Source organism: Carettochelys insculpta, chromosome 2 (assembly GCF_033958435.1).
Source record: "Carettochelys insculpta isolate YL-2023 chromosome 2, ASM3395843v1, whole genome shotgun sequence".
NCBI classification, from domain to species: domain Eukaryota; kingdom Metazoa; phylum Chordata; order Testudines; family Carettochelyidae; genus Carettochelys; species Carettochelys insculpta.
This window is the reverse complement of record NC_134138.1, coordinates 240,768,159-240,794,212: the sequence shown is the minus strand read 5'-3', so window position 1 is coordinate 240,794,212 and position 26,054 is coordinate 240,768,159. Positions and strand designations below refer to the sequence as shown.

Genomic DNA, 26,054 nt, shown 5'->3' with positions numbered 1-26,054 from the left:
TGGAATGCCTGCAGCATAAATCAGAGGCTTTCAAGCTGCAAGCTGTAAAACATTTGAGAGAAAGGCATCTTTTCCTTTTCCTATTCTCAAGAGAAATCGGACGACTCTAGTGTGTGAATCAGAGGAAAGCTTTATAATAAACAATACTCAAGGCAAAGGAGAGTGTAAGTGAAGTGTCAGGAGGTCAGTAACCAGTTCCACTGTTTCCTGGCAGCCTACAGAGCTATAAAATGCTTCGTTGCAAATTAGCCTCGTGCACTAGAAACAATACATGTAGCGATATACATTTTAATGGAAACTGACACATTTTAACATTGATATCTAAAACACCAAAACTAGGTCCAAGATATTTTATGAATACAGGAAAATAGCGCCCTGAACTTGGGCACACAGTATTAGATTGAGGTAATATGCAGATAATTGATCCCTACCTGAAATTACTACCTTTTTCCCCAAAAACAATATGTTCGGCCCAATAGAGGTGTTTTAAATGATTTTAAATACATTAATATGTACTGTCCTGTAGGAACTATTTTGTTTTAAGCAGACAATCGCTACAGCAGGTTAGGAAAGCAAATGCATTTGAAATTCAAAGAAATTTATTTAGAGATAAAAATCTTTCAAAAGTTCCTCTCTTGCAGAGATTGGGAGTACCACGGTAGAGGCAGAGCCTATGGATGGAAAGTTTCAGCCCGAAACACAACTGTTTCAGAAAGTTATTATTGAGCACAAATCTTTATTGTTATAGTTAGTGCCATGATGGAAGCTAATGCAACATGAACTTTTGCAGGTCACAACAAGCACTCCATAATTATATACTAGGAACTGAAGAACACAGGTTTGTCATCATATTCTTGTTTCTCCATGATGAGCAGACCAGTATCAAGATAAAATCTTTATTATGAACAGGGAGACAATCTTCCCCTACTCTGAATACAGGACACCTGGTTAAATGACTCAAATTCAAGGGAGTTTACTAGGAATTGAAGGTACAAATGTTCAAATGAAATTCAAGTTGACTGCACCTGTGTTAAACAGCAATGCTGTGCAGCTCGATTCTTTTATTCATTTTCTCATCTTTAAGGTTTCAGGGTTCAAGCGGGAAGAGGTCACACACGTGCACACACTTGTATTCCCATATACATTGTGCAGTTGAGGACGGGGGCCTGACCGACTGGCCCAATACTTCCTGCCTGGTGCTTTCCATCTTTCACCCCTGGCTAAGCCCCCAGGACAGAGGCACCTCTCCTGACACCTAGCAGAGCCTATTCCTGGGACAACATAGAGGCGGGCGTGGAGGGCTACACAGGGTCATATACACTCCTCCCCAGATTTCTTCCACCAGGGTTCATACCAGAGTATATCCAACAGCAGCCTTTTGGCACAGCTGGAGGGAAGAGATGGGAGCTGATTACAGCCACAGGGAAGGAGGAGATAGCAAAGCGGTGATCTTGCACAGGCCATTCCAGCCTGTTCCGTTCCCCCACTCCACACACACACACACCAACCATTACTCCCATGTGGCTGTAATCAGCCGTCCCTTCCTGACCATACAGTGTCAAAAGGCAGCTAACATCTCCAGGCTGCTGCTGGCCACCGACATAACCCAGCCACCCCCTTTCCCCAAGCTACAGCAGGGGCAGGAAAAGGTTAAGCCCTAAGCCACTGGGCAGCAGGGCCCACATAACCTGACTGCAGAGGCTTCAGCAAACCCAGCCAGAGAGGTGGCTCAGCAGAGGGAGGTGTCCACAGAAAGGAGCAGACCTGTGTTCACTGGGAACAGGGCTCAGGGTTGGGGGGAACAGGGTGGGTGAGGAGGATGCTAAGCCCCTACCAAGGGCACTGCTGTGAAGCCTGCAGGTTTGGGGTGTGAAATAGATGGAAATTGCTCCCCGGCTCTGCCCACCACTCCAGAGGCAGAGAGGCTTTACCACACCAGTGCTATGTGGGGCTTTGGCACATTCTGTGCTCAGCAACTCCTGGCTAGCAGCCCAGATTAGGGGGTCTGGGGCTTTCCTGGGGTGCTAGTCCCCCCCTCAGAAGCAGTGAGAAAATGGAAGAGCCTGCTAGCCAGGCTGTGGGTGAGCTCAGTGTTCCATCCAGAGGCTGGTTCTCAGTGCACTGCTGGGAGCAGAACACCCCAACCAGGGGGTGTGAAGGAATAGCGAGACTTAGGAGTGGGGAGGTTGTTGCAGGGCCAAAGCAGGTAGAGCACAGCAAGAACGGCAACGTGTAAAGGGCCGATGACTGTGCATAACCGGACACTGCCTGGTACCTGCCCACACTCACCAACCACTGCTGCCAGTGCCAGCTAGAAAGAGTAAAGACAAAAGCTGGCACACAGTGGGGCCTCTACTGGTGGATCAGCAGGGGAAGCAGCCAGCTCTGAACATGGTATCTTTGCCCCACCACCAGTCTGCACACCCACTCCCATCATCAGCCACAGAAACGACCCCCCACGGGTCCCCACACGCACAAGTTGGTGGGCAGGCAGCTGGCAAGCAGGGATCTGGCCAACAGCAGTGCCCCCCAGCACTGATGAGGGGGAGACAGAAAATATGGAACAATTTGTCCATTTTTAAGGGAAAAAAAAAGTCAGGACACCGCACGAAGGCTTAAATACAGGGGGGTCCCTTTAAAAATGGGACATCTGCTCACCCTCTTTATGAGCCGAAAACATGCACAGAAATCAGGTAACAAACTTTCCAACGTCCTCTGTAGCTACGTTGTTTGTCTGTGTTCCCAACAGAACCTACGTCATGGGAAACCAAAGACTGCAGCTAGAGAGTACAGGAAGAGTGCCCTCTGTTTCCTGAAGGACTTCTCAATAGCACAACTGTCACCTCAGGACTGCGGGTTCAAAACCAGCCTGTATCAGTAAATGCAGTAAAGCTGTTAGTCTACCAGCTGCTCAGTGGCCTGTGGAGAGGAAGCTGGCGTCTCAGTGCATTTCCCAGCACACAGATGTGACCACTATCAAAACAAGCACTACAGCGGACACTTTTATTAGGATGCTTAATAGAAATCCATCCTGGGCAGAACCATTACAAGAGGAAATTGCGAGTCAATTCTTCTCCACAGCCAGCATATTTGTCTTATATATGTATCTCTCCCAGAGCCAGGAAGGAATCCAGCTATTTTTATATATGGGATCCCCGTATTTAGCTAAACACAATGCTGCCTCTGGTAGGAAAGAAAGCAAAAAAGGTCTGAAGTATCCTAACATCTTCTTCCTCCTCATCTCCTCTTAGCTCTCTTCCGTGGAAGTGCTCTTCTCCTTCCACCAGCTGAGAGACTCCAAGACCCAGATACATTTATTAGGTTCCTTTGACTAGTTTTAAACATTGGGACTCACATATCCAGTTATACAGCAAGAGTTTCAAATCACAAATACATTTCCAATGAATTGTTCCTGTGCAGCCTATAGGCTAAACATTTGTTTGCAGCAAACAGCTGATCAATTGCCAACAGCGGAGGGTATTTCACAGACCATTTGTAAGTGGACCAGGAAAGATCTAAATTCACAAAATTATTTCCTTATTTTTCAGCCAGATCAGCTCATACCTTTATAGCATATAACAGATTCCTTCCCAAGCCCCATTGCCCATGCTGCTATCTTGCTGTGTCACATATTGTCCTACCTAACCTTAAGTTCCTTGGGGTAGGAATTGTGTCTTATTTATCCGTAAAAGCTCTCTCTGTCTCCCCCACTCCCCCCCCACACAGAAAGAACACTCAGAAACAGCAACAAGTTTGCCCTGTTCCTGCCTGATCTATGAATAGTGTTGTCATCTCCATTGCTATCAAGCCAGTATCACTTTTTATGAGTAGGGCCCTATCAAATTCACAATCCATTGTGGTCAATTTCACAGCTACCAGATTTGAAAATTGTTAAATGTCAATGTTTCAGCTGTTTAAATCTATAATCTGGAAGGAGAGGGGAGAAAATCTGCTGCCTGGTTCCAGCTGCTCTACACTGGCAGGAACTGGGAAACTGACCAGTCATGAGCTGGTCATTTTCCTGGGTCCCCCCCACAAGGGGCAGGGAGCTGGGAACCAAGCAGCAGCCTCGTTCCCACCTGCCCTGAAATGGCAGGAACCAGGAAACTTACCAGCAAGCAGCGGGGAGCTGGGAACCAGGCTGCCCCCTGGTTCCTGGCTCCTTGCCACTCTGGAAGCCAGGAAACTGACCAGCCCAGGCCAGTCAGTTTCCCAACTCCTGCAAGCCCAGGGGAGCCGTGAACCAGGTGGCAGTGCGGTTCCCATCTCCACCCCCTGAATTGCATGGAAATTTTAGTATAACTAGGGGGTTTACTGTACTAATGATCTTCCAGGGTCTCCTATGCATTTATAAAGTCCTTGCATATGAAGTCCTTCCAAAGAATTTGAACGTTTTTGGACAAGTCTTGTAAAAATTACCAAGTTTGAAATCAGTTGGGCCTGATAACGACGAAATAGGGATCTGTGGCAATTCCTCCAACGTCCATAAAGCATGATATCCCTCTATAGCATGGTTTCCCAAACTGGGGTGTGTGAAGAAATTTGGGGGAGAGGATGACGCCCTCCCGCATCATGCCCCCGCCTGCAAAGAAAGAGCTGACCTTTGCTTCTGGCTCTCAGCCTCTAACATTTTTCATGGACAACCCAGCGCAGCTGCCGTAAAAAGCAGGCAGCTCGTGAAGAGGTAGCTGCCTCCTACAAAGGTGAGTGAGTGTTGGTTGGGGAAGGGGTGGGGAGGATGGGATTAGATGGAGGGCTTGGCGTGCCTGGCTCAGGAGATGGGGATGGGGTGAGAGTGGTGGGGCTGGTGGTGCCTGGATTTGGGGGAGACAGGGGAGGGGCTCAGTTGGTGGGGGCTTGCAGGGCTCAGGCAGACAGCTTGCGGGCTTGGGTGGCTGGCCCTGGCAATGCAGGGCTTAGGTGGCTCACTTCAGCAGCATTGGGCTTGGGCAGGCAGCTGGGGTGGCTAGGCAGCTGGCCCCAGCAGTACAGGGCTCAAGAAGGCAGCTCTGGTGCGTGGCCCACAGCCGGGGTGGCTGGCCCCCGTGGTATGGGGCCCTGGCAGCTGCTGGGTAGTTGGGTGGACAGCTGGTCCCGGCAGTGCAGGGCCTCAGCAGTTGGAGAGGGGGTGGGCAATTGTATGGTTCCAGCAGCACAGGGCTCGGTCAGCTCAGACAGGGGGTTCCAGCAGCACAGGGCTGAGGCAGGAGGGCATCTCTGGTAGCTGGCATGAAGCTCAGCCAGCTGGCACAGGGCTCAGGTAGCTGGAGCTGCACCAGATACCCACAAGGGGCCAAGAAAATTATTTTTAATTTTATATCAATTTTTTGTGTTTACTTTAAATTACAAATTTAAATTAAATTGTTAAAGGGGGGTTGGATGATGGTAAAGAAGAGATGTGGGGGCATAAGGGTTTCTCAAAAATCAAATGTGGGGGCATGATGCCAAAAAGTTTGGGAACCAGTGCTCTATAGGGTTTTTAATCTTTCTGTACAAGTCTATAAATTAAGCTGGTGCATTTAACTGCTTTAAAGCTGGTGTGTTTTAACTGCTGGCAATTGAACTGCCATTTTGATTCCAGGTGGAGGGAGTTTCAGTTTCAGTTGGGATTGCCTGCCTGACCTTTTGCTTCCTGCCTGCCTGACCTTTTGCTTCCTTGATCAGCCTTCTCCTGTGTGACTCATAGGGGGAGGGCGTGAGAGAGGCCAGCAGGCTTACAAGCCAGAGGCAGGAGCGACCAGGGGAGTGAAGCGGACAGGGAGCTGCAGACAGGGGAGTTTGGGAGGGAGTGTGACAGAGAGGACTATAATGGTTAGGAAGACCCGCAACACCTGTGCCAGCGCTACTGCTGTCTCCTCCACTTGTGCCTGCAGCCAGACAGACTGCCTGACCATGGATGTTTCTACCCAGATCCTGGTGTGGTTCTGCAAGGACTGTGACTTGCCGTTCCCACTTACTGATACCCAGGCTGAGGGGAATATTCCGTGTGGAAGGTGCCTGCTGGTGGGATCTCTCAGGCGGCAGGTGGGGGAGCTACAGCAGGAGGTGGCCAGGTTGAGGAGTATCCGAGTCCATGAGCAGTTTCTGGTTAGTATTCGGGTGGAGACTGCGGAGGTAACTGTCCCAGTGCACAGGACAGCTGATAAACCACTGCAGGAGGTGGACCAGGGTGGACACTGGCAGCTGGTTACTTCTCGCAGCAGGCAGTGTCCCACCCCTGCTCAGAACCCTCCCACCATGGTACTGGAAAACCGTTATGCTGTACTCGATACAGGAGACCAAGAATTACCCCATACAGAAGAGGAGAAGCCTCGTACCCCCAAGGCTAGGAAGTCTACTGCCACCCCTGCAAGAAGGAAGCGTAGAGTAGTGGTGGTTGGAGACTGTCTTCTGAGGGGGACGGAGGCGCCCATCTGTCGCCCTGACATTTCCTCTCGGGAGGTGTGCTGCCTGCCGGGGGCCCGTATCCGAGATGTTACGCAGGCATTGTCGAGGATTATCCGGCCCTCTGACTACTATCCCATGCTTCTCATCCATGTGGGCACTAATGATACTGCAAGGTGTGACGCTGAGCAGGTCAAGAGTGACTTCAGGCCTCTGGGGGCACGGGTCAGGGGGTTTGGGGCGCAGGTGGTATTCTCCTCAATCCCGCCTGTCAGAGGTAGGGGCCCAGGCAGAGACAGGTGTATCCTAGAGGTGAATGCTTGGTTGCGTAGATGGTGTCGCCAGGAAGGCTTTGGTTTCTTTGACCACGGGATCCTTTTCCGGGAAGGACTGCTAGGCAGAGATGGCGTTCACCTTTCAAGGACGGGGAAGACCATATTCGGACACAGGCTGGCTAACCTAGTGAGGAGGGCTTTAAACTAAGTTTGACGGGGGCAGGGGAGCAAAGCCCGCAGGTAAGTGGACAGCATGAATACATGGGAGATGAATTTGAAATGGGAGAGAGTATGGGCTACACTGGGAGAGTAAAAGAGGGCCAGGGCAAAACTGGGAGGCAAGACCAAATCAATGTCTGAGTTGCCTATATACAAATGCAAGAAGTATGGGAAATAAACAAGAAGAATTGGAAGTACTAATAAATGAATATAACTATGATATCGTTGGCATCACAGAAACTTGGTGGGATAATACTCATGATTGGAATGTTGGTATTGAAGGGTACAGCCTGCTTAGGAAGGACAGACAGGGAAAGAAGGGAGGAGGTGTTGCCTTGTATATTAAAAATGTACACACTTGGCCAGAGGTGGAGATGGACATAGGAGATGGACGTGTTGAAAGTCTCTGGGTTAGATTCAGAGGAGTAAAAAACAAGGATGAGGTCCTACTAGGAGTCTACTACAGGCCCCCTAGCCAGGTGGAAGAGGTGGATGAGGCTTTCTTTAAACAGCTAACAAAATCATCCAGGACCCAAAATTTGGTGGTGATGGGGGACTTCAACTATCCAGGTATATGTTGGGAAACTAATACAGCAGGGGACAGACTGTCCAATAAATTCTTGGATTGCATTGCAGACAACTTTTTATTCCAAAAGGTTGAAAAAGCTACCAGAGGGGAAGCTGTTCTAGATTTAATTTTAACAAATAGGGAGGAAATTATTGAGAATTTGAAAGTGGAAGGATGCTTGGGTGAAAATGATCATGAAATCACAGAGTTCACAATTCTAAGGAAGGGTAGAAGGGAAAACAGTACAATAGAGATAATGGATTTCAGGAAGGCAGATTTTGGTAAACTCAGACAGCTGGTAGGTAAGGTCCCATGGGAAGCTAAACTGAGGGGAAAAATGGCTGAGGAGAGTTGGCAGTTTTTCAAAGGGACATTATTAAAGTCCCAAAAGCAAGCTATCCTGCTGCGTAGGAAAGATAGAAAACACGGCAAAAGACTGCCTTGGCTTAACCAGGAGATCTTGCATGATCTCAAAATAAAAAAGGAATCGTATAAGAAATGGAAACTAGGACAAATTACAAAGGATGAATATAGGCAAACAACACGAGCATGCAGGAGCAAGATTAGAAAGGCTAAGGCACAAAATGAGCTCAAACTAGCAACAAGCATAAAGGGAAACAAGAAGGTTTTTTACAAATACATTGGTAACAAGAGGAAGACTAAGGAGAGAGTAGGGCCATTGGTCAGTGAGGAGGGAGGAACAGTAACAGGGAATTTGGAAATGGCAGAGATGTTTAATGATTTCTTTGTTTCGGTCTTCACTGAGAAATCTGAAGGAATGCCTGACATAGAGAATGCTAGTGAAAAAGGGGTAGGTTTAGAAGTTGAAATAAGAATAGAACAAATTAAAATTTACTTAGAGAAATTAGATGTCTGCAAATCACCAGGGCCTGATGAAATGCATCCTAGAATCCTCAAGGAGCTGATAGAAGAGGTATCTGAGCCTTTAGCAATCATTTTTGGAAAATCGTGGGAGACGGGAGAGATTCCAGAAGACTGGAAAAGGGCAAATATAGTACCCATTTATAAAAAGGGGAATAAGAATAACCCGGGAAACTACAGGCCAGTCAGCTTAACTTCTGTGCCAGGAAAGATAATGGAGCAGGTCATTAAAGAAATCATCTGCAAGCAATTGGAAGGTGGTAAGGTGATAGGGAACAGCCAGCATGGTTTTGTTAAAAATAGATCATGTCAAACCAATCTAATAGCTTTCTTTGATAGAATAACGAGCCTTGTGGATAAGGGAGAAGCGGTGGATGTGGTATACCTAGACTTCAGTAAAGCATTTGACACGGTCTCACATAATATACTTATCAATAAACTATGCAAATAAAACTTAGATGGGGCTACTATAAGGTGGGTGAACAACTGGCTGGATAACCCTACCCAAAGAGTAGTTATTAGTGGTTTTCAATCCTGCTGGAAAAGTATAACTAGTGGGGTTCCGCAGGGGTCTGTTTTAGGACCGGTTCTGTTCAATATCTTCATTAACGATTTAGATATTGACATAGAAAGAATACTTATTAAGTTTGCAGATGATACCAAGCTGGGAGGGGTTGCGACTTCTTTGGAGGATAGGGTCATAATTCAAAAGGATCTGGATAAACTGGAGAAATGGGCTGAGGTAAACAGGATGAAGTTTAATAAGGACAAATGCAAAGCGCTCCACTTAGGAAGGAACAATCAGTGTCACACATACAGAATGGGAAAGGACTGCCTAGGAATGAGTACAGCAGAAAGGGATCTAGGGGTTATAGTGGACCACAAGCTAAATATGAGTCAACAGTGTGATGGTGTTGAGAAAAAGGCAAACATGATTCTAGGATGCATGAACAGGTGTGTTGTGAACAAGACACAAGAAGTCATTCTCCCGCTCTACTCTGCGCTGGTTAGGCCTCAGCTGGAGTATTGTGTCCAGTTCTGGGCACCGCAGTTCAGGAAGGATGAGAAATTGGAGAGGGTCCAGAGGAGAGCAACGAGAATGATCAAAGGTCTAGAGAACATGACCTATGAAGAAAGGCTGAAAGAATTGGGCTTGTTTAGTTTAGAAAAGAGAAGGTTGAGGGGGGACATGATCGCAGTTTTCAGGTATCTAAAAGGGTGTCATAAGGCAGAGGGAGGCAACTTGTTCTTCCTTGCCTCTGAGGATAGAACAAGAGGCAATGGACTGAAATTGCAGCAGGGGAGGTTCAGGTTGGACATTAGGAAAAAGTTCCTAACTGTCAGGGTGATCAAACACTGGAACGAATTGCCAAGGGAGGTGGTAGAATCTCCATCACTGGAGATATTTAAGAAGAGGTTAGATAGATGGCTTTTAGGGATGGTCTAGAAAATGCTTGGTCCTGCCATGAGGGCAGGGGGCTGGACTCGATGGCCTCTCGAGGTCCCTTCCAGTTCTACTCTTCTATGATAAAAGAGAATGGTTATCACTTTCTATGAATTTCTACAGGACTCTTATCAAAGGGATAGCTGTGTTAGTCTGTCTCCGCAAAAACAATGAGAAGTCCTGTGGCACGTTATACACTAGTAGATTTTTTGGAGCATAAGCTTTCATGGGCAAAGACCCACTGCATCAGATGCATGTCTGACGAAGAGGGTCTTTGCCCAGACATGCATCTGATGAAGGGGGTCTTTGTCCACGAAAGCTTACGCTCCAAAAAGTCTGGTAGTGTTTTAGGCGCCACAGGACTTCTCGTTTTTTATAGGACTCTTATGCGAAGGACATTAATTGCAATAAAGTGGAAGTCAATGGACAATTTAAGGAGTAAGACTTCATTTAGTCTGACATATATAACAACAGCTGGTATTAAAAACTAAACAATGCTGGTTTGATCAATATTTGGCTGGAGGATTTCCAAAGGAAATAGGAGCCTCAAGTGCATGTTTTACTCCGCATACTGTTTTATATATAACATGTTCAAGACTATTAGGGATTAAAAAGGCATAGTCCCATAATTCAAGATAGTCATAATATTTTTGTATTCACTTTTCTTTGGTTGCAGTCAATTTCTTGATAGATTGGTTCTCACACAAATGAGACCATTCTGTCGTTTAATGTTTCTCTCTTGGTTATTTGTTCAGATTATCCACTTCGGAAATCTAATGTGGCAATTCAGAATTATATTTTTAAAATTTACTTATTTATTCCTTATCTGTTTTATCCCAATTTAAAGGTGAAAGGCATTTCCTTTTAAACACTTTTCAGCAGCTCTTTTGAAACCATTACCAATTAAAATTTGTGATAATGGAGAGAAGAAATTTTCTTTGCACAGAGAATTTGTTAATGTTTGAAGAAACTTCAATCTTGAAGAAAATTCAGTAAATCAATGTAGGTGTGTTGTTCTGATAAAAATGTATTAATTGAGTCTATTTTCATTTTAAATAAAAAAAATGTAAAGTTTCCTTTGGACTAGAACCAGAAAAATTAGAGTGAAGCTTGTTCTTTCAACTGTGAATACATATTTAGGAAATGTGACATATTATTGTATTTGAGAAATAATAAATAAATGTATATACTTCAGTATAATAAATTGAACAGAAGGCGTGTGGTTGGGGGTTTTTTTTTTATTTTTTTGACCAAACCTTCAAACTTTGCACGCTATTTGACATTTAAATTGCATCTTTTTCTATGACATAGGGTCACATTTTCAACAAGACAACACCCTACCCTCTAGTTCCGCTGCACAAGTTATGCAGATATCCTTTTACATCCTTGAGAACAAGATGTGCTATGTTTAACTGCTCTATTACATGAGCAGGGTCCTTGCTACACATTTATTAATAAGTATTTAATAAGCTTCCCTCCAAAGAACATCAAGGCTGTTAAAAGTGGAAAATGCACAGTATTCTCTTCTATAATAAATGCGATATTGACAACATTAATTTAATAAGATGCTACGTGAGAGACTCAAAAAGCATGCAAAACTTACACTTCAGTGGACAAAATCCATACATTCTGTCTTCATCGAAGTCTGTAGTTGTTCCACACCAGAGCCAACCATCTGATCTACCAGCATCTGTACACTCAGCATACCATTTGCTTTGAAACTTGAATGGGAATACACAGGGTGCTCCATTCGCATTTCCTAGCAATGTAAACATATCTAAGGAGACAGAATGAAAAAAATTCTGAAATGTGGACCCTGGGTCTGCTCAAGTTTCTAGTGTACTACAGCAAACAGAATATCATCCCCCAGGAGGAAATGAGTACCAGGAATGCGCTGCAAATAATACCACATTCTATTCCTTATTCTTGAACTTCCTGTCCGGTTTTCTATGGCACAATTCAGTTCAACAAGCTCTCAGAGTCAATAAAAAACTAAAAATTTTCATTGAACAGAATTAACCAAGCTTTCCTATCTTAAAATTTAGAAGGGCAATATTAAGTATACAGCTAGTCAGTAGGGCTCAGGCATTATCTCCAGCTAAGCATATCAATAATTGCAGTACTAAAAAACAAAGTACATTTTTTCTATGAACCAATTCAGTTATTGACTTTATTAGTTGGGGATGACACAGGTCTCAATGAATTAGAAGGGTCTGCTCTATATATAGCAATGGCCCAAATTCTGTTATCCTCAGAGAAAGTTCCCATTAATTTTTCAAGAAGTTTTGCCTGATAAGGATTGCAGGATTTGACTAACTAAACTACATGAACAACATAGGACTAGCGGGCATGTGACTTGCACACAGCCCGGCACTGGGGGAGGTACCAAAGTGCATTATGGGAGAGATTGTTTCTTAGGAAGTATCATTTCTTCCAGAGCATTCTGATTTGCACTTGAGTTTCCAGGGGTCAACTGCATAGATATGACAGGCCCATGATTCCAGCTCCTTCCTGCCTGCTTTCTAGCAATTTGTTCCCTGGGGCTTTAATTGTACCTCTGCTCTAGGGATTGCTACTATGACCAGCCAGCCACTGGGCAAACCACAAAAGGGAGGCTTCTTCCAGGCTGCCCACTTGCGTTCTTCTCACAAACTGACCAGAGTCTGGCCCGTAATAATTTGTGTGTTTAATAAAAAAGCATTTCCCTAAAGAAGCATTTATTTTACATAAAAATATACAAAAACTATACAAATAGTCTCAAAGGGGTAGCTGTGTTAGTCTGTAGCTTCATGAACAACAAGCAGTTCTGTAGCTCCTTAAAGACCAAGAAATGTATAGGTCATGAGCTTTCCTGGGTAAGCCCCATTTTATCAGTCATGCCTTGGTCATCGAAGGACATGGGTCTTACCCCCAAAATGTGCTACAGGACTACTTGTTAATTGTACAATTACATAAATTAACATATCAAGCTTATTTGCTTATTCCCCCAATGTCAGCTCCAGAAGCTTCCCCTAGGAATGAACCAGTAATTTTCAGTGTCCTGGAACTGAACAGATGAAATTACACAAACGCCAAGTATTTTTCTGTATTTAGGGAAGGCATACACAAAAGTGATTGAGTGTGCATTCTTAGTGATTCTCTACATGCTTCTACATATGTACAAATTATAGCAGCAGTAAATACTGTATTCATATAGTTATAGTCTTGTGTACTTAATGCTGTTATTCACCAGAATTGCTGGATTTGGAAGGTCAGTTTTCTTCGGCTACAGTTACATTACAGCGCTCTCTCGGCAGAAGTCACTGATGGAAGAGATCTCCCAACAAAACTTAGATGATGGACAGAATGCAGCCACACACAAAAGCAAATCGGGAGAGTGCTCTGTTATGTCAACAGAGCAGTAGGACTGCCTGGTTGCCCTCTCAATAAAACAGGAACCAGAAAGCACAGCAGACAGCACTGTCCATTACTGTGGATGCCCGGTCTGTAGAGAGAGGCCCCATAGGGGTGTTTACGCAGCTGTATTTTGTCAACAGACATCTGTCAATGAGCGTGTTATGCCTCCTAGCAGAGAGGCAGAACCCTGTCAGGGACAGTGCTGGGTTGTATTGATAAGCTGTTGACAGAAAACAGTGTGTGTACACATGCAGTGTGTTTTGTCGACAAAACTCTCTGGTGTAACCGTAGCCTAAGAGAGCTCAATTCTGTAATACATTTACGCCTCTGAAAACTCCAGTTGATTTAACTAGGCATTCTACTCATTGCAAATTACAAGCCCTACACAAATTAATACACATCAGAATGCTGCAATAGACACACTAAGACATTTGTTCAGAATGAATAGAATAATTTTCAGCACATTACCTTCGTAGAATCTGGAGCACAAATCATCTGTGGTTCCATACATCTTCCATCTACTCCAGACTCCTGATCCCTTGTAGAGCATAATATTCTTTTCCTGTTTGTTGCCATAGTTGAAAAATAAATCTTCTCCTTGTATTGAAAAAAGCGTCTCATTTCTGCATTCCCATTTTTGGAGTTCACTTGTTTTATCACATGGGTACAGAGTGATCCGAACCCAGTCTTTCTTTGTTGGCACTCCTAAGCATAACTTCAATGATACACTCATCAGCTGGTGATCAGAGACCCACCTGAATTTTTGTGACTCATTGTCCTGGTTGCAGTTCTCGGTTGTGACTGAGTTAGTACTCTGAACTTGTACACAGCGCTTGTGGTCTTCATTATACATTAGAAATATCTTGGAATCTGTAAAGCAAAACCAAAACACAAATATATTGCATGGGGCTGGTATTAGAGAGACAAAGGTTTATTGGCTCAAGCAAGGGCTTAAAGGCCCTTCTAAAGCTGCTTGACTTTGGGTATGGGTTAAGTCCTATCAACTGTTCAGTTAAAGTAGGCATGATTCTCTAGTGCCGTGTGCCTCAAAAAGTCACTTCCCCTGTTCAAAGCGAGTAAAAAGTCCTCCTAATTTTGCTATTTAAAAACACATTTTGCATACATAAATCATAATACTAAAAGATGCCAGGCAGCAATGAACCAGATCCTTGAGACTTAAATCAGCAGTGACACTGGAAAGGAAGGGGTGTGTTAGGGGAGCTGTGACCATGGGAGTTACTAAACACCTTGCACTATGGATTGTGCAGTTCTTCAAAATACGATTGTGTGTTCTCTGGGATCCCTGAAATGGCTCCCACTGAGTGTGGTTTGGATTTACCCATGGTGCCACCTTCCCCTGGGGCAGTGGGCCTGATTCCCTGACAATCTCTGCTATGGTTCTTGGGCTTCCTTCTTTAATGGGAATGGGAGGAGGGACTGTACCTGCCAGATGTCAGTCACTCATACGCAAATAATGCACCACTCCAGTATACTGGGCAGATCTGTGATTTCCCCTTCCACTCTTTCCCAAGGAATGAGATAGCTGCCAGGGTTGATATTTTAACTATCACCACAAGGAATTCACACTAACACCTTCATGAGCTACTGCTCGAGGGGCACATCGCTTTGCACTTTTTCAGGTTTCATTTTAATATTCCCTAGGAATCTATATTTTTTAAAAAGGATGGGAATTGGTGAAAAAAATTAACCACTGCTCTCTGAGTAAGTATCTTTTTTTAAAAAAAAAAGAAATTCAAAAAAATCCTTCCTGTTTTGAGCCATAAACAGATATGCTTTTTCATTTTCAACCCATTTCAGCTCAAAAAATAGCTAAACAACTTCTTCTCTTTGCTTTGAATGCTGATAAGCTATCCACGCTAGCTGTGATGCCAGCAATGCATATGTGGTGGCTGACAGCAGCAGCCCTCGATTTGTTCTATTATACTGATCCACTCCGGAAAGAGAGGTGGCAGTGTGGTAACCTGGGCCACTAAGTTACTGAGCTGCTACCTTTCTTCCAGAGTGGGCATGGAAGCAGAAGAGGAGAAGGAAACAGTGTGAAGAGATAACACCTGCACCTTCTGTATGTCTTCCACTTCTGGGCTGGTTCCCTGTTCGAGAAGGAGAGGTGGCAGTTCCCAGAGGGGGAGCTGTGTCCAGGGAGCTCCCTCCAGTGCTTCAAAATTTGGATGAAGGTTTTTATTTATTTATTTTTAAGCATTTTCGTAAGAACTGGGAAATTTTCAGGAGAAATCAATAAAACCTGGGTGGGGGGGGAAGGCCCTTACATCTAGGCTCACACTCAAAGTTTCCTCCACAACAGTAACAGAGATTTCCTCTCCTTCCCCACTGTCCATGCCTTGCATTACATTTAAATCAATCCTGGAGGCCAGCAGATTGTATTCCCTATGCAAATCTGGCTCACAGCTCAAGCGTTTGTCCCTGCTGAGCCATTTCACATGAATTTTAAAATCATATTGTCCTGGGTAGCAGTTTAGTAGGAGGACTAGTGACATAATTCAAAGCTGGCACAATAGCACAATACTTAAAGTGCCCTTTCAGATATGCAGTAAGAAAGAGACATTAAATTTGTATTACTTCAGGCTTTCAGAATAATTGGTATATATTAAATAAAATAATTGTACCCAAATTACAAATGTTGCGGGTGCCTGATTAGCTCCAATATATTATACTGTATTTTTAAATGAGTACTGTATACTCTTCTGAGGAAGGGTAACCTGGAGATGAATAACCTGCTGTTTCAGTGAAAAAGCTGACCTGGACGTATCTCATCCATTCTTTGGTTTCCTTCTCTTGTTCTTTGCTTCCAACTTGTTAGGAAGCAGCATATGGCTGAAGGGCACTGGAGACAAATTGTTGCCCCTTGCCAAGTAGTTATACTTGCAGACAATACAAGAAAATGTAAGTATCACCACTAATGATAAATTATTTTATTATGCTTTGAGCTCACGGTTAATGGGGTGTTATTGGAAACAGGTATATGCCATGTCTACTATTTGAAACATCCCTCTTCTTTTCCGGAATCCTTATCTGAAATCACTAGGTAAAAGGAGACTGGAAACATCTGCAGACTTTTGAATACACTGATTCATTTTCGGAATCACATCTTGTGGCTTAAGATAGCATTCTGGGCTTTGTGCAACATGCAGTGCTTACAAGCAGAGGTAACGCAGTAAAACCCTTGATTTAATGGCCTGATGGAGGGACGGGTGTTCATTAATGCTGAAAGTCCGCTAAATCCGAGGGTTTACTTGTCCTCGCCATAGCACCCCCACCAGTCCCTGCAAAATAAATGCTGGTGACTCACCAGAGCCGCTGCTGCAGAGTAGCAGCCGTGGCTGGGGCTGCTACCACCACTGTTGGAGCTGCCACACGCTCCTCCCACCAGGGGTGGGGCACACACATGAGTGCTGCCTACCTGCGTATGCCTCCCATCCCTGGTGGGAGGAGCACGACAGCCTCTCCAGCCGCTCTGTCACCAGCATTTACTTTCTTTGCAGGAGTCGGGCGGGGGGTGGGGGTCGGCCTGTTATTTTTGAAGTCCGCTAAATTGGGGTCTGAGGGTTTACTGGGTGTGCAGAGAAATATAAACTGACCCCAATATTCATTGTACATGATCTTCAAATGTGGAATGGCTGTATGCTGCCGAGGCAGGGATGTGCTCAGAATGCATCCCTAGGCTAAGGAAGTGTGGGTTAGATGACTGGTCTTAGGTCTTATTCTTTTCTAACTACGCTTTGATCAGCAGTGCTCTTGGTGCATAAAGTGAAATGGGAGGTGGCTGCTTTAGTTTGCGCAAGGACCAAATGTGCATCTGTGCTCACAGGCCCTACAAAGGTGGGCAGCCCAGGGCTCAGTACCAAATGAAGCATGTAGTATGGGTGGGGACCAGAAACAGGAAGCTGACAACGATTGGCATGGAAGGAGAGAACAGAAGAGACACTAGCAGTCCTGAGGTGGTGGGGTGATTTCCTTTCAGCAAACACTGTCCCTGGAATATTTCTGATTGATTTGTAGCATTACCCTGCATTGGTTCTCCGCTATTCTGGTTTATGCAGGTCTCCTTGTGCCTCCTGGCCTATTTCCACATGCAACAGGACTTCCTGCACAGCACTGCCCTGTGCCCGATGCTCCACTGTTCCTATTGCAGCCTTCTCCTTCTTCTGCCAAACAAAGAAAGTATCTGTGCAGGTGCCACTATCGGCTGACAGTCTTATGCTGAAATAAAAACTTCTTGAACCTTAAAATAACTGCTTCTTGGAGCAACTGGCCCTGGAACCCACGAGAGGAGAGGCAATCCTTGATTTAGTCCAGAGGTGGAAAGTAACTAAGTAGAAATACTTACACTGTGTTCAAGATTTGAATAGTGTAAGAAATACTTAAACTACTCGAGTACATTTTTACTCAAGTATTTTTGTACTTTGACTTTTACTCAAGTCGTTTTAAAGACAACATTGTAGTTTTTACTCCACTACCACGTACAGAAGCACTTAGTTACTTGCCACTTTCTTCACCCCACTGATACTTGCACAAGCCAGCATTCTGATTGGCTGAAGCACAGCCAATTTTCAAAAAAAAAACAAAAAAAAACCCACCAGTCAATAAGCACAATGACCACTGCTAACAAAGAAGCCTTTTAAAAAGCTACCTCAACACCCTTTGCATTCAAAGACAGTATCTATGCAGCGGTGTGGGGCCCTGAGCCTCACAGGCCAGATCCAGCACGTGGGAGAGAAGAAGCATGGTGTTGCGCATTGCCACTAACCCTTCTGTGTCTGGAGGAATGCAATGCTGGAAACGGCTTGTGGGAGGGTTTCCCCACCACTACTGTTGGGCAGATTTTGGCCAATGTTATTCTGGGATACATTAACGGGAATGCAGTGAGCAAGACACAAGAAGTGGTTCTTCTGCTCTACCTGGCACTGATTAGGCCTCAGCTGGAGTACTGTGTCCTGTCCCAAACACCACATTTTAGGAAAGATGTGCAGAAATTGGAGAGGGTCAAGAGAAGAGCTACAAAAATGATTAAAGGCCTAGAAAATGTGACTTATGAGAGAAGATTAAAAGAACTGGGTTTATTTAGTTAGGAAAAGAAAAGGCTGGGAGGGGACATTATAGTAGCTTTCAAGTACCTAAGAGGGATTTACAAGGAGGAGGGAGAAAAAGTATTCTCTTTAGCCTCTGATGATAGGACAAGAAGCATTTAGCTTAAACTGCAGTATGGACGGTTTAGGTTGGGTATCAGGGTGATTTAAGTACTTGAATAAATTGTTTAGGGTGGTTGTGGAATCTCTGTCACTAGAGATCTTTAAGAACAGTTTGGATCAATATCTAACAGGGATGGCAGAGATGGTGCTTGGGGATTCGACTTGTTGACTTCTTGAGGTACCTTCCAGTTCTAGTTGTCTATGATTCTCTCTCTCTCTCTCTCTCTCTCTCTCTCACACACACACTTTATATAAGTGTATACAGATATGTATGTGTGTGAAAAAAATAATGGTTCCCTGGGCGGTTAACCATAGGAGGATAGCTACTTTTTACTTCTGGATACTTGAGTACAATTCAGATGGAATGTCCTTATACTTCTACTCAAGTGGTTTTCCAGCAGAATACTTTGATTGTTAGATTTTTTTCCCCAAAATAGTAGTACTTTTATTTAAGTAACTTTTTGGGTCCTTTTCCATTGATTTAAGCATAAGTGGAGCACAGGATCTGGTCCAAGAGGCGAATATAGCTGGACCACTTAGTAATATTGAATACATCATAAATAAATGTAATATGCCTGTGGGAGACAAAACACCACAGCAGCACAATACTGTAGCATTTAGTTTCAGAAAGGAGAACTACACAAAAATGACCAGGTTAGTTAAACAGAAATTATAGGATACCTTACCAAAAGTGAAGTCCCTGCAAGCTGCTTCAAAACATTTTAAATACACAGTAATACAGGCTCAACTTAAAATTTAACTTAAAACCTTACTAAAAGAATCAAAAGAAGTGCCACCATACCTAAACAACTCTGCTGAAAGAAGCAGTGAGAAATTAAAGGGTGTCATTTAGAAAGCAGAAGTTAAATCCTAGTGAGGAAACTAGAAAGTATAAAATCTCGCAAATTAAGTATAAAAATATAATTAGGAAGGCCAAAAAAGAATCTGAAAAACAGCTACCCAAAAACTCAAAGATTAATAGCATTTTTTCTTTTTATCACATCAGAAGCAAGAAGTCTGCTAAGCAACCAGTGGGACCACTGGACAATCAAGATGTTAATGGAGCATTCAATGACAATAAGGCCACTTCAGAGAAACTACATTCTTTGCATCACACTTCAACCCTGAGGATGAGAGGGAGATTCCTAAACCTGAGCCACTCTTTTTAGGGGACAAATCTGAGGCACTGTAGCAGATTGAGGTATCATTAGAGGGCCTTTTGCAACACATTGAGAAATTAAACAGTAATAAGTCTCCAGGGTAGGTGGTATTCACACGAGAGGTCTAAGGTCTAAAGGAACTCAAAATGTGAAATTGCAGAATGACTGTGGTTTGTAACCTATCCTTTAAATCTGCTTCTGTACCAATCACTGAAGGACAGCTAATACAACACCAATTTTTAGAAAGGGTTCCAGAAGTGATCCTGACAATTACAGGCCAGTAAGCCTGACTTCAGTACCAGGCAAACTGGCTGAAGAACAACATTGTCAGACATGTGGATGAACATAATTCTCTGGGGAATAACCAACATGGTTTCTGTAAAGAAAAGCCATGCCTCACCAATCTACTAGAATTCTTTGAGAAGGGTCAATAAGCAGATGGACAAGAGGGGCGGTCCAGTGGATACAATGTGCTTACATTTTCAGAAAGTTCTTGACAAAGTTCCTCACCAAAGGCACGTAAGCAAACTAAGGTGTCATGGGATAAGAGAGAAGGTCCTCCCATAGATTAGTAACTGGTGAAAAGATAGGAAACAAAGGATAGGAACAAATGACTGGTTTTCAGAATGGAGTGACGAAAAAAGTGATGTTCCCTGGGGTCTATTCTGGGATCAGTCCTATTCAACATACTAATAAATTATATTGAAAAAAGCATAGAACAGAGAGGTGACAACATTCACAGATACAAAATTATTCAAGATAGTCCCAGCCAGATTGCAAAGAGCTACAATTTCCCTTAAAACTAGGTGACAGGTCAAGAAAATAGAAGATGAAATTTGATGTTGATAAATGAAAAGTAATGCATGCTGGAAAACTCAATTCCAACTATACATATGTTGGGGTCTAAAGTATCTGTTACCACTCCAGAGAGAGAGAGCTTGAAGCCGTTGTGGGTAGTTCTCTGAAAACATCCATTCAGTGGGGTGAAGTCAAAAAAGTGAACAGAATGTTTCGAGTCATTAAGAACGGCACAGATAATACAGTAGACGCTCCCTTTATGTGAACTTGACTTACTTATTTTCATATTAACATGAGTCAAGTCCGGGAAACCCTACTTTATTGCACCCTGCTTCTCCACTTCTCCCTGTGCTGCTGGCTGGCTCAGGGGCTCCTTAGGAGGCAGCTCCTGCCTTGCAGCTGCCTGGTACTGCAAAGTCAAGGGATGAAAGGGTGGAGCTGCCTGGGAGGAGCTGCCTGGGACCAACCCACGCTACAGCTGAAGCTGCTTCCCCTGGAGCAGCTACCACCAGAGCAGCCCTGTGCCGCAGCTGGAGCTGGGGCCACCAAAGCAGCCCCAGGACCAACTTGTGCTGAGGCTGGGGGGTGGCAGGGGTGCCATGGTTGGTGGCTGGAGTACAAGCTCCAGCCGCCCACTTCCCCCACCTATGGAAATTTCAGGGATCTCCCCAAGCCCTTGCAGTTTATGCAAAATTTGATTTACCTGGAGGTTGCCCAGAATGCAAACACTGTATAAATTGAGGGTTTACTGTACCATATTGCGTCAGTATAAATCCAAGATGCACCCAAGCCTGGAAGACTGCATGAGATATGGTTGCCCCTTCTCCAAAAAAATATTGAATTAGAAAAAAAATTGGAAAAGTCTCAGAAAAGGGCAACAAAAATGATTAGGAGTATGAGGTATGGGTTTTGTATGAGAAGAGATTAGTAAGACTGGGACTTTCCAGCTTGGAAAAGAGATGGCGAAGGGGGAATATGATTGTCTATAAAAGTCACGGCTGAGGTAGAGAAAATAGGTAAAGTAACATTTACTCATTTCTCATAACACAGGAACTAAAGGTCACCAAATGATATTAATGGACAGCAGGTTTAAAAACAAACAAAAGGAACTATTTTTTCCCCACACAGTGTGAACTCTGTGTGAAGTCAGCCTGTGGAACTCTTTGCCAGAGGATGTTGGGAACTCCACGACTATACCAGGGTTTTTAACAAAACTAGATAAATTCATGGTGGACAGACCCACCAATGGCTATTGGGCAGGATGGGCAGGGATGGTGTACCCAGCCTCTCTTTTCAGAAGCTTGGAAGGAACAACAGGGGAGGGACCACTTGATGATTACCTGTTCTGCTCATTCCCTCCCCACCTGCCAGTAGTCATACTGAGAAGACTGGATACAGTAAACCCTCAAGATACATGCAATCAAGTTGCTTGTGCCTCGGGTAAACATGACTGCTGCCCCCGACAGGAGCATTTTCCCGGTCTCCGCAGCAGGCTGCAGCCTGCTCCCAGCTCACCTCCACTTGCAGAATTGGGAATATGAGCAGGGCAGTAGCCCTGGTTAGTTTCCTGGCTCCAAGGAGCAGGGAGAAGCTGGGAACCAGGCTTCCTCTGGTTCCTGTCTCCCCTCCACTGGCTGGAGCCAGGAAACTGAACAAGGTTCCTGCCCTGCTCAGTTTCCCCTCTCTGCAAGAGGATGGGAGCCAGGAGTGAGGCTGCTGCCTGATTCCATTCTCCCTGTCACTTATGGGACCCAGGAAACTGACCACCTAATCAGTTTCCTGGGTTCCACAAGCAGCAAGGAGATGGGAACCAGGCTTCCCCCGGGTTCCCAACTTTCTGCCACTCTGGGAGCCAGTACCGCTGGGCTGGTCAGTTTCCTGGCTCCTGCAAGCCCAGGAGAGCCAGGGACCAGACTACAGCCTGGTTCCCATCTCCTCTCAACTTGCACGAAAACTCAAATTATGCAGGGGTTGCAGAAACGCAACCCCTGTGTAACTCAAGGGTCTACTCTTCTAGGCTAGACAGACCTTTGGTTTGACCCAGTGTCTGTTCTGACATTCCCCTACATCTGCATGAAATTCCTCAAGGTAACCACATTGTGACCACTCTTTGCCACAGAGTACTCCTTTTGGGTTTCGTGTCTCATCTGTAAAAGGTGAAGGTTTGGTGCTAAGTTGATTCCGTCACATAACCACATCTGCCTTTCCTTACCTCAACCCATTGTTCTGCATTTCAGTATTTAATGTAGAGCTTGCAGCATGAAGCAGGGACACTATTATTTTGTACCAATCTGCCCCTTTCTTGGCTAGATGAGCAGGTACAAACTGTGTGATTAGGTATGCATACCACAGGCTTCATTCATTATGCCAGGTTCCGTGTGCATAGATCAGAATACAGGACTCCATATGAAAGAAGATCAGATTAGGATGGAGGTTACCAACCATGCTAGTAACCAGCCAACTTCTACCACATAGCCCTGGTCTAGTTATTATCCCCTCTCTGGTGACCCAGCAGGCTGTCCATGGACATCTCTTCCCAGCATTGTCCTACCTCAGCTCTAATGCCATTTTCTTCTATGCTTTTAAATTTATTTCCCTGACCGTGGCTGCAATTCCTTTACCTCTCTCAGTCTCCAACCTTATCCCCACAGGGTTTAAGGACAACATGATCAAGAATCTCTTTCATGTGGTAATGGTTCAGAATATGCAAGTAATTCCACAGAGCTTCAGTCCATGGAGTGCAACCCACCTCACTTATAGCAGTGTGAACCAGAAATAAACTCCTGTAAAGTTAATGGAGCAACTTTCATGTAAAAACTTAGGTGAACAGCGTCTTGCCAGCAAGAGAAAAGTCAGAACTAAAAGTCCATCAAAGAATGGCGTGGCAGCAGAACTGAGTAAGTGGCCGTGTCTTGCATGCCAATTTAAGTGATTAGATGTTCCCCATATAAAGAGAACTGCAGTGGTATCAGCACTATTTAAATAAGGTTGTTCTATACAGATTGAACCTCTCTAATTCAGAATTCACTCAGCTGGCAAACTCTGTAATCTGTCATGATTTTAGTTAGCTGCATGACCACTTACCATGGATGTGGCCAAGTTTCTTGCGGTCCCATAAAGTTTGTTTCCAGCCACTGGTCCTGGCTGTGTGCTGTGCTGTTATTTGGCTGCAACTTACCTCTAACTGTCTCCTACAAGCCCAGCAAGCAGTGGAAGCATTGGTAATGCTGCTAGACAATACTGACCTCCTGTAATCTGGCAAATTCTCTCATCCAGCATCAGACGGGCCCAGAAGATGCCAGACTAGAAAGGTTCAACATGCACTAGTAAACCTAATATGTATAGAACTAGCCATGTTTAAACACACACACACACACACACACACGCACGCACGCACAGAGTAATCCCTCAAAATGGGCAATTTTGAGTTGCACTTAACTTGCATTAACACCCTTTAAGTGCAACTCAAAATTCCACTCCTCCAGCCCCAGCTCAACCCCCTGGCCCCATCTTGCTCTGGTTCAAATGCCCCCACCCTGCATAGCCCTGTTGAAACACCTCCCCACCCTGTTTGAACCTCCACCCCATGGCCCTGGCTCACCCCCACCCCTTGTGGCTCTGGCTCAACTCCACTGCCCTGCACCTGGCTCCGTCTCACCCTCCCTACCTTCACCATGGCTGGCTCTGGCTCAACCCCCTGCAGGGCCACACAGCCCCACCCCCTGCAGCCCTAACCTATCGCGGGCTTAACCCCCTGCCCCCTCCCATGGCCCCAACCCAGCACCAGGATTAACCCTCCCCAACCCCAGGACTTACCTTTCCAAAGAAACTCCAGGTGCTCCTGCTGCTTCCCTGGCTGCAGAATGTGCGTTCTGCCAGGGGAAAAAGGCCTCCCCCTGAGTTAGGTGTAATTTGAGTTAAGCAAGGGTGTGTGGGAACACAACCCTTGCATAACTCAAGGGACTACTGTACCAAACTCCCCACCTCATTCTACCTGTTGAAAGATATCCAGCCAACTAAGAGACGACTATACACACGGAAAGTGCATTATCTAGACACAAATCCCCTCAATGGTGTAGATTCAAGGTTAAGTTTCTATTCTAGCAGTGGACAATGTCAAGTCGCATCTTGGGGCATTTACACCCAATTCTGACCTCTCTGAACTAGTATAAATCAGAAGTAACTCCACTGACATCAGTGAACATAAAACCAATGTAACCCAGAGCACTATAAAGATCACAGTATTTAGTGCCACATCCCACAGAGGTCACAGATCTAGTTAAAGTAGTGTTGGTGCTTTGCTGGGAGGGGGAGGCGGGGGTGGAGCTCCAACAGGCATGTAGGTGGCTAATCAATTTGAAGCCGTTCAGATGCTTAGTTTGGCACTGACGGGAAAAGGATGAACTCTGCTTCTGTACCACTGAGTGGGTGGGATAGAAAAAACCCTTTATATTCCTAGCTCTGGAGTGAAATATTTGTGCCAGTGCCTAAGATGTGAGAGGGGAGCTTCTTCAGTGAAGAACAGGTCATAGGAAATAGGCATCTTGATGTTGTGACTCTCTCTGCTGATTCAAAAGTTAACAAACACCAGCTCAGATCTCTCAGAAACCCAGAGGCATTTCCTCCATGGTCCCTCAGTGCTGTGGGGAGGAGATAAGGGAGTCCTGCTAGAGCTCCAAGAGAGGAAAGAGAAGCATGGAGGACGGGAAAGGAAGGAGCGGGGGGGGATGGGAGAGACACTCAAAAGGGCAGAACAGGAGAAGCAGCCGAGAGAGAAGTTTGTAGAGACAGCAGGACATGTGGGGTGGGCGGGAAGAGATAACAGAAGAGAACACAGGAGAGGGGTCTCCAGAACTCCCAAATAAGCCGTTGTTTTACTGCTTTAGAAGCAGCAGGTCAGTGGCAACAGAGCTATGCACCTGAGTTGCACTTCTGAATAGGAAGGGGCTGGTTACACAGTCCACACTGACAGGGTCACAACTATTTCTAACCATTCCCCAAAAGGAGCCTTTTCTTCTCTGCCTCTCCACTCTGCACTGCTCCTGCCCATCGACCACTGTGTGTTTAAATCCTCCCCTTCACTTGACAGGGGATTCCACAGCTTACAGCTAGAGGGGCAAAGCACGTCTGTTTCCCATGCGTAAATCGAGCTTGACAACAAACAGAACAATCAGACTCTGCAACACAAAATGCATCTCAAAGCATGAGAGCAGCTGCACTTTCTTGCCCAACTGCCAGGCTCACAGTTCAGACAAAGTAGACACTTACCTAGCTGCTGAAGGGCACTCTGAATGAGATAGAGAAAAAGCAGGAGCAGGGAGAGACTCATCACAAATATTTGGATATTTTCTTCTCCACTATCAAGATGAAAGATGAAGAACTTTGTTTAGTTTCTATCACAACACTGTTTCTGAAGTGAGCCAGGTAGCAGGCCCTCCGTACGTGTGAAGAGCTGATGGGTCCTGGAAAGCTCTGTGCTCTGAATGATAAGGAAATATCCTGTCACATGAGGGCTTTTGAAATAACAGGAATTCACAGGTCAGACTTTGCTTTCCTAAGCTAGTTTCTCTGCTGAGGAAGAGTCTCCGCCAGACACATGGGTGATAAAGTAATGACAGATGATGGCAGTTTTTTTAGGAACTTGGTTTGTCATTATCCAAGTAATTCAGCCCTTAAGAGAGGATACAGTAGACCTGTGAC

The 26,054-nt window shown here is 44.9% G+C and overlaps 1 protein-coding gene across 2 annotated transcripts in view; it reads right to left on the bottom strand.

Moving 5' to 3' along the window:
• LOC142008039 (macrophage mannose receptor 1-like) overlaps positions 1–25,797 on the bottom strand; it is a 107,673-nt gene extending 81,876 nt beyond the window's left edge. For both annotated transcript variants that reach the window (XM_074984831.1, XM_074984832.1), the window contains exons 1-3: positions 25,623–25,797; positions 13,637–14,038; positions 11,376–11,549 (exon numbers count right to left, since the gene is read on the bottom strand). In XM_074984831.1, the coding sequence (XP_074840932.1) occupies positions 11,376–11,549; positions 13,637–14,038; positions 25,623–25,683 (637 nt within the window). In that variant the 5' untranslated portion in view covers positions 25,684–25,797. The remainder of the gene's footprint in view (positions 1–11,375; positions 11,550–13,636; positions 14,039–25,622) is intronic.
• Positions 25,798–26,054: the final 257 nt, after the last annotated feature.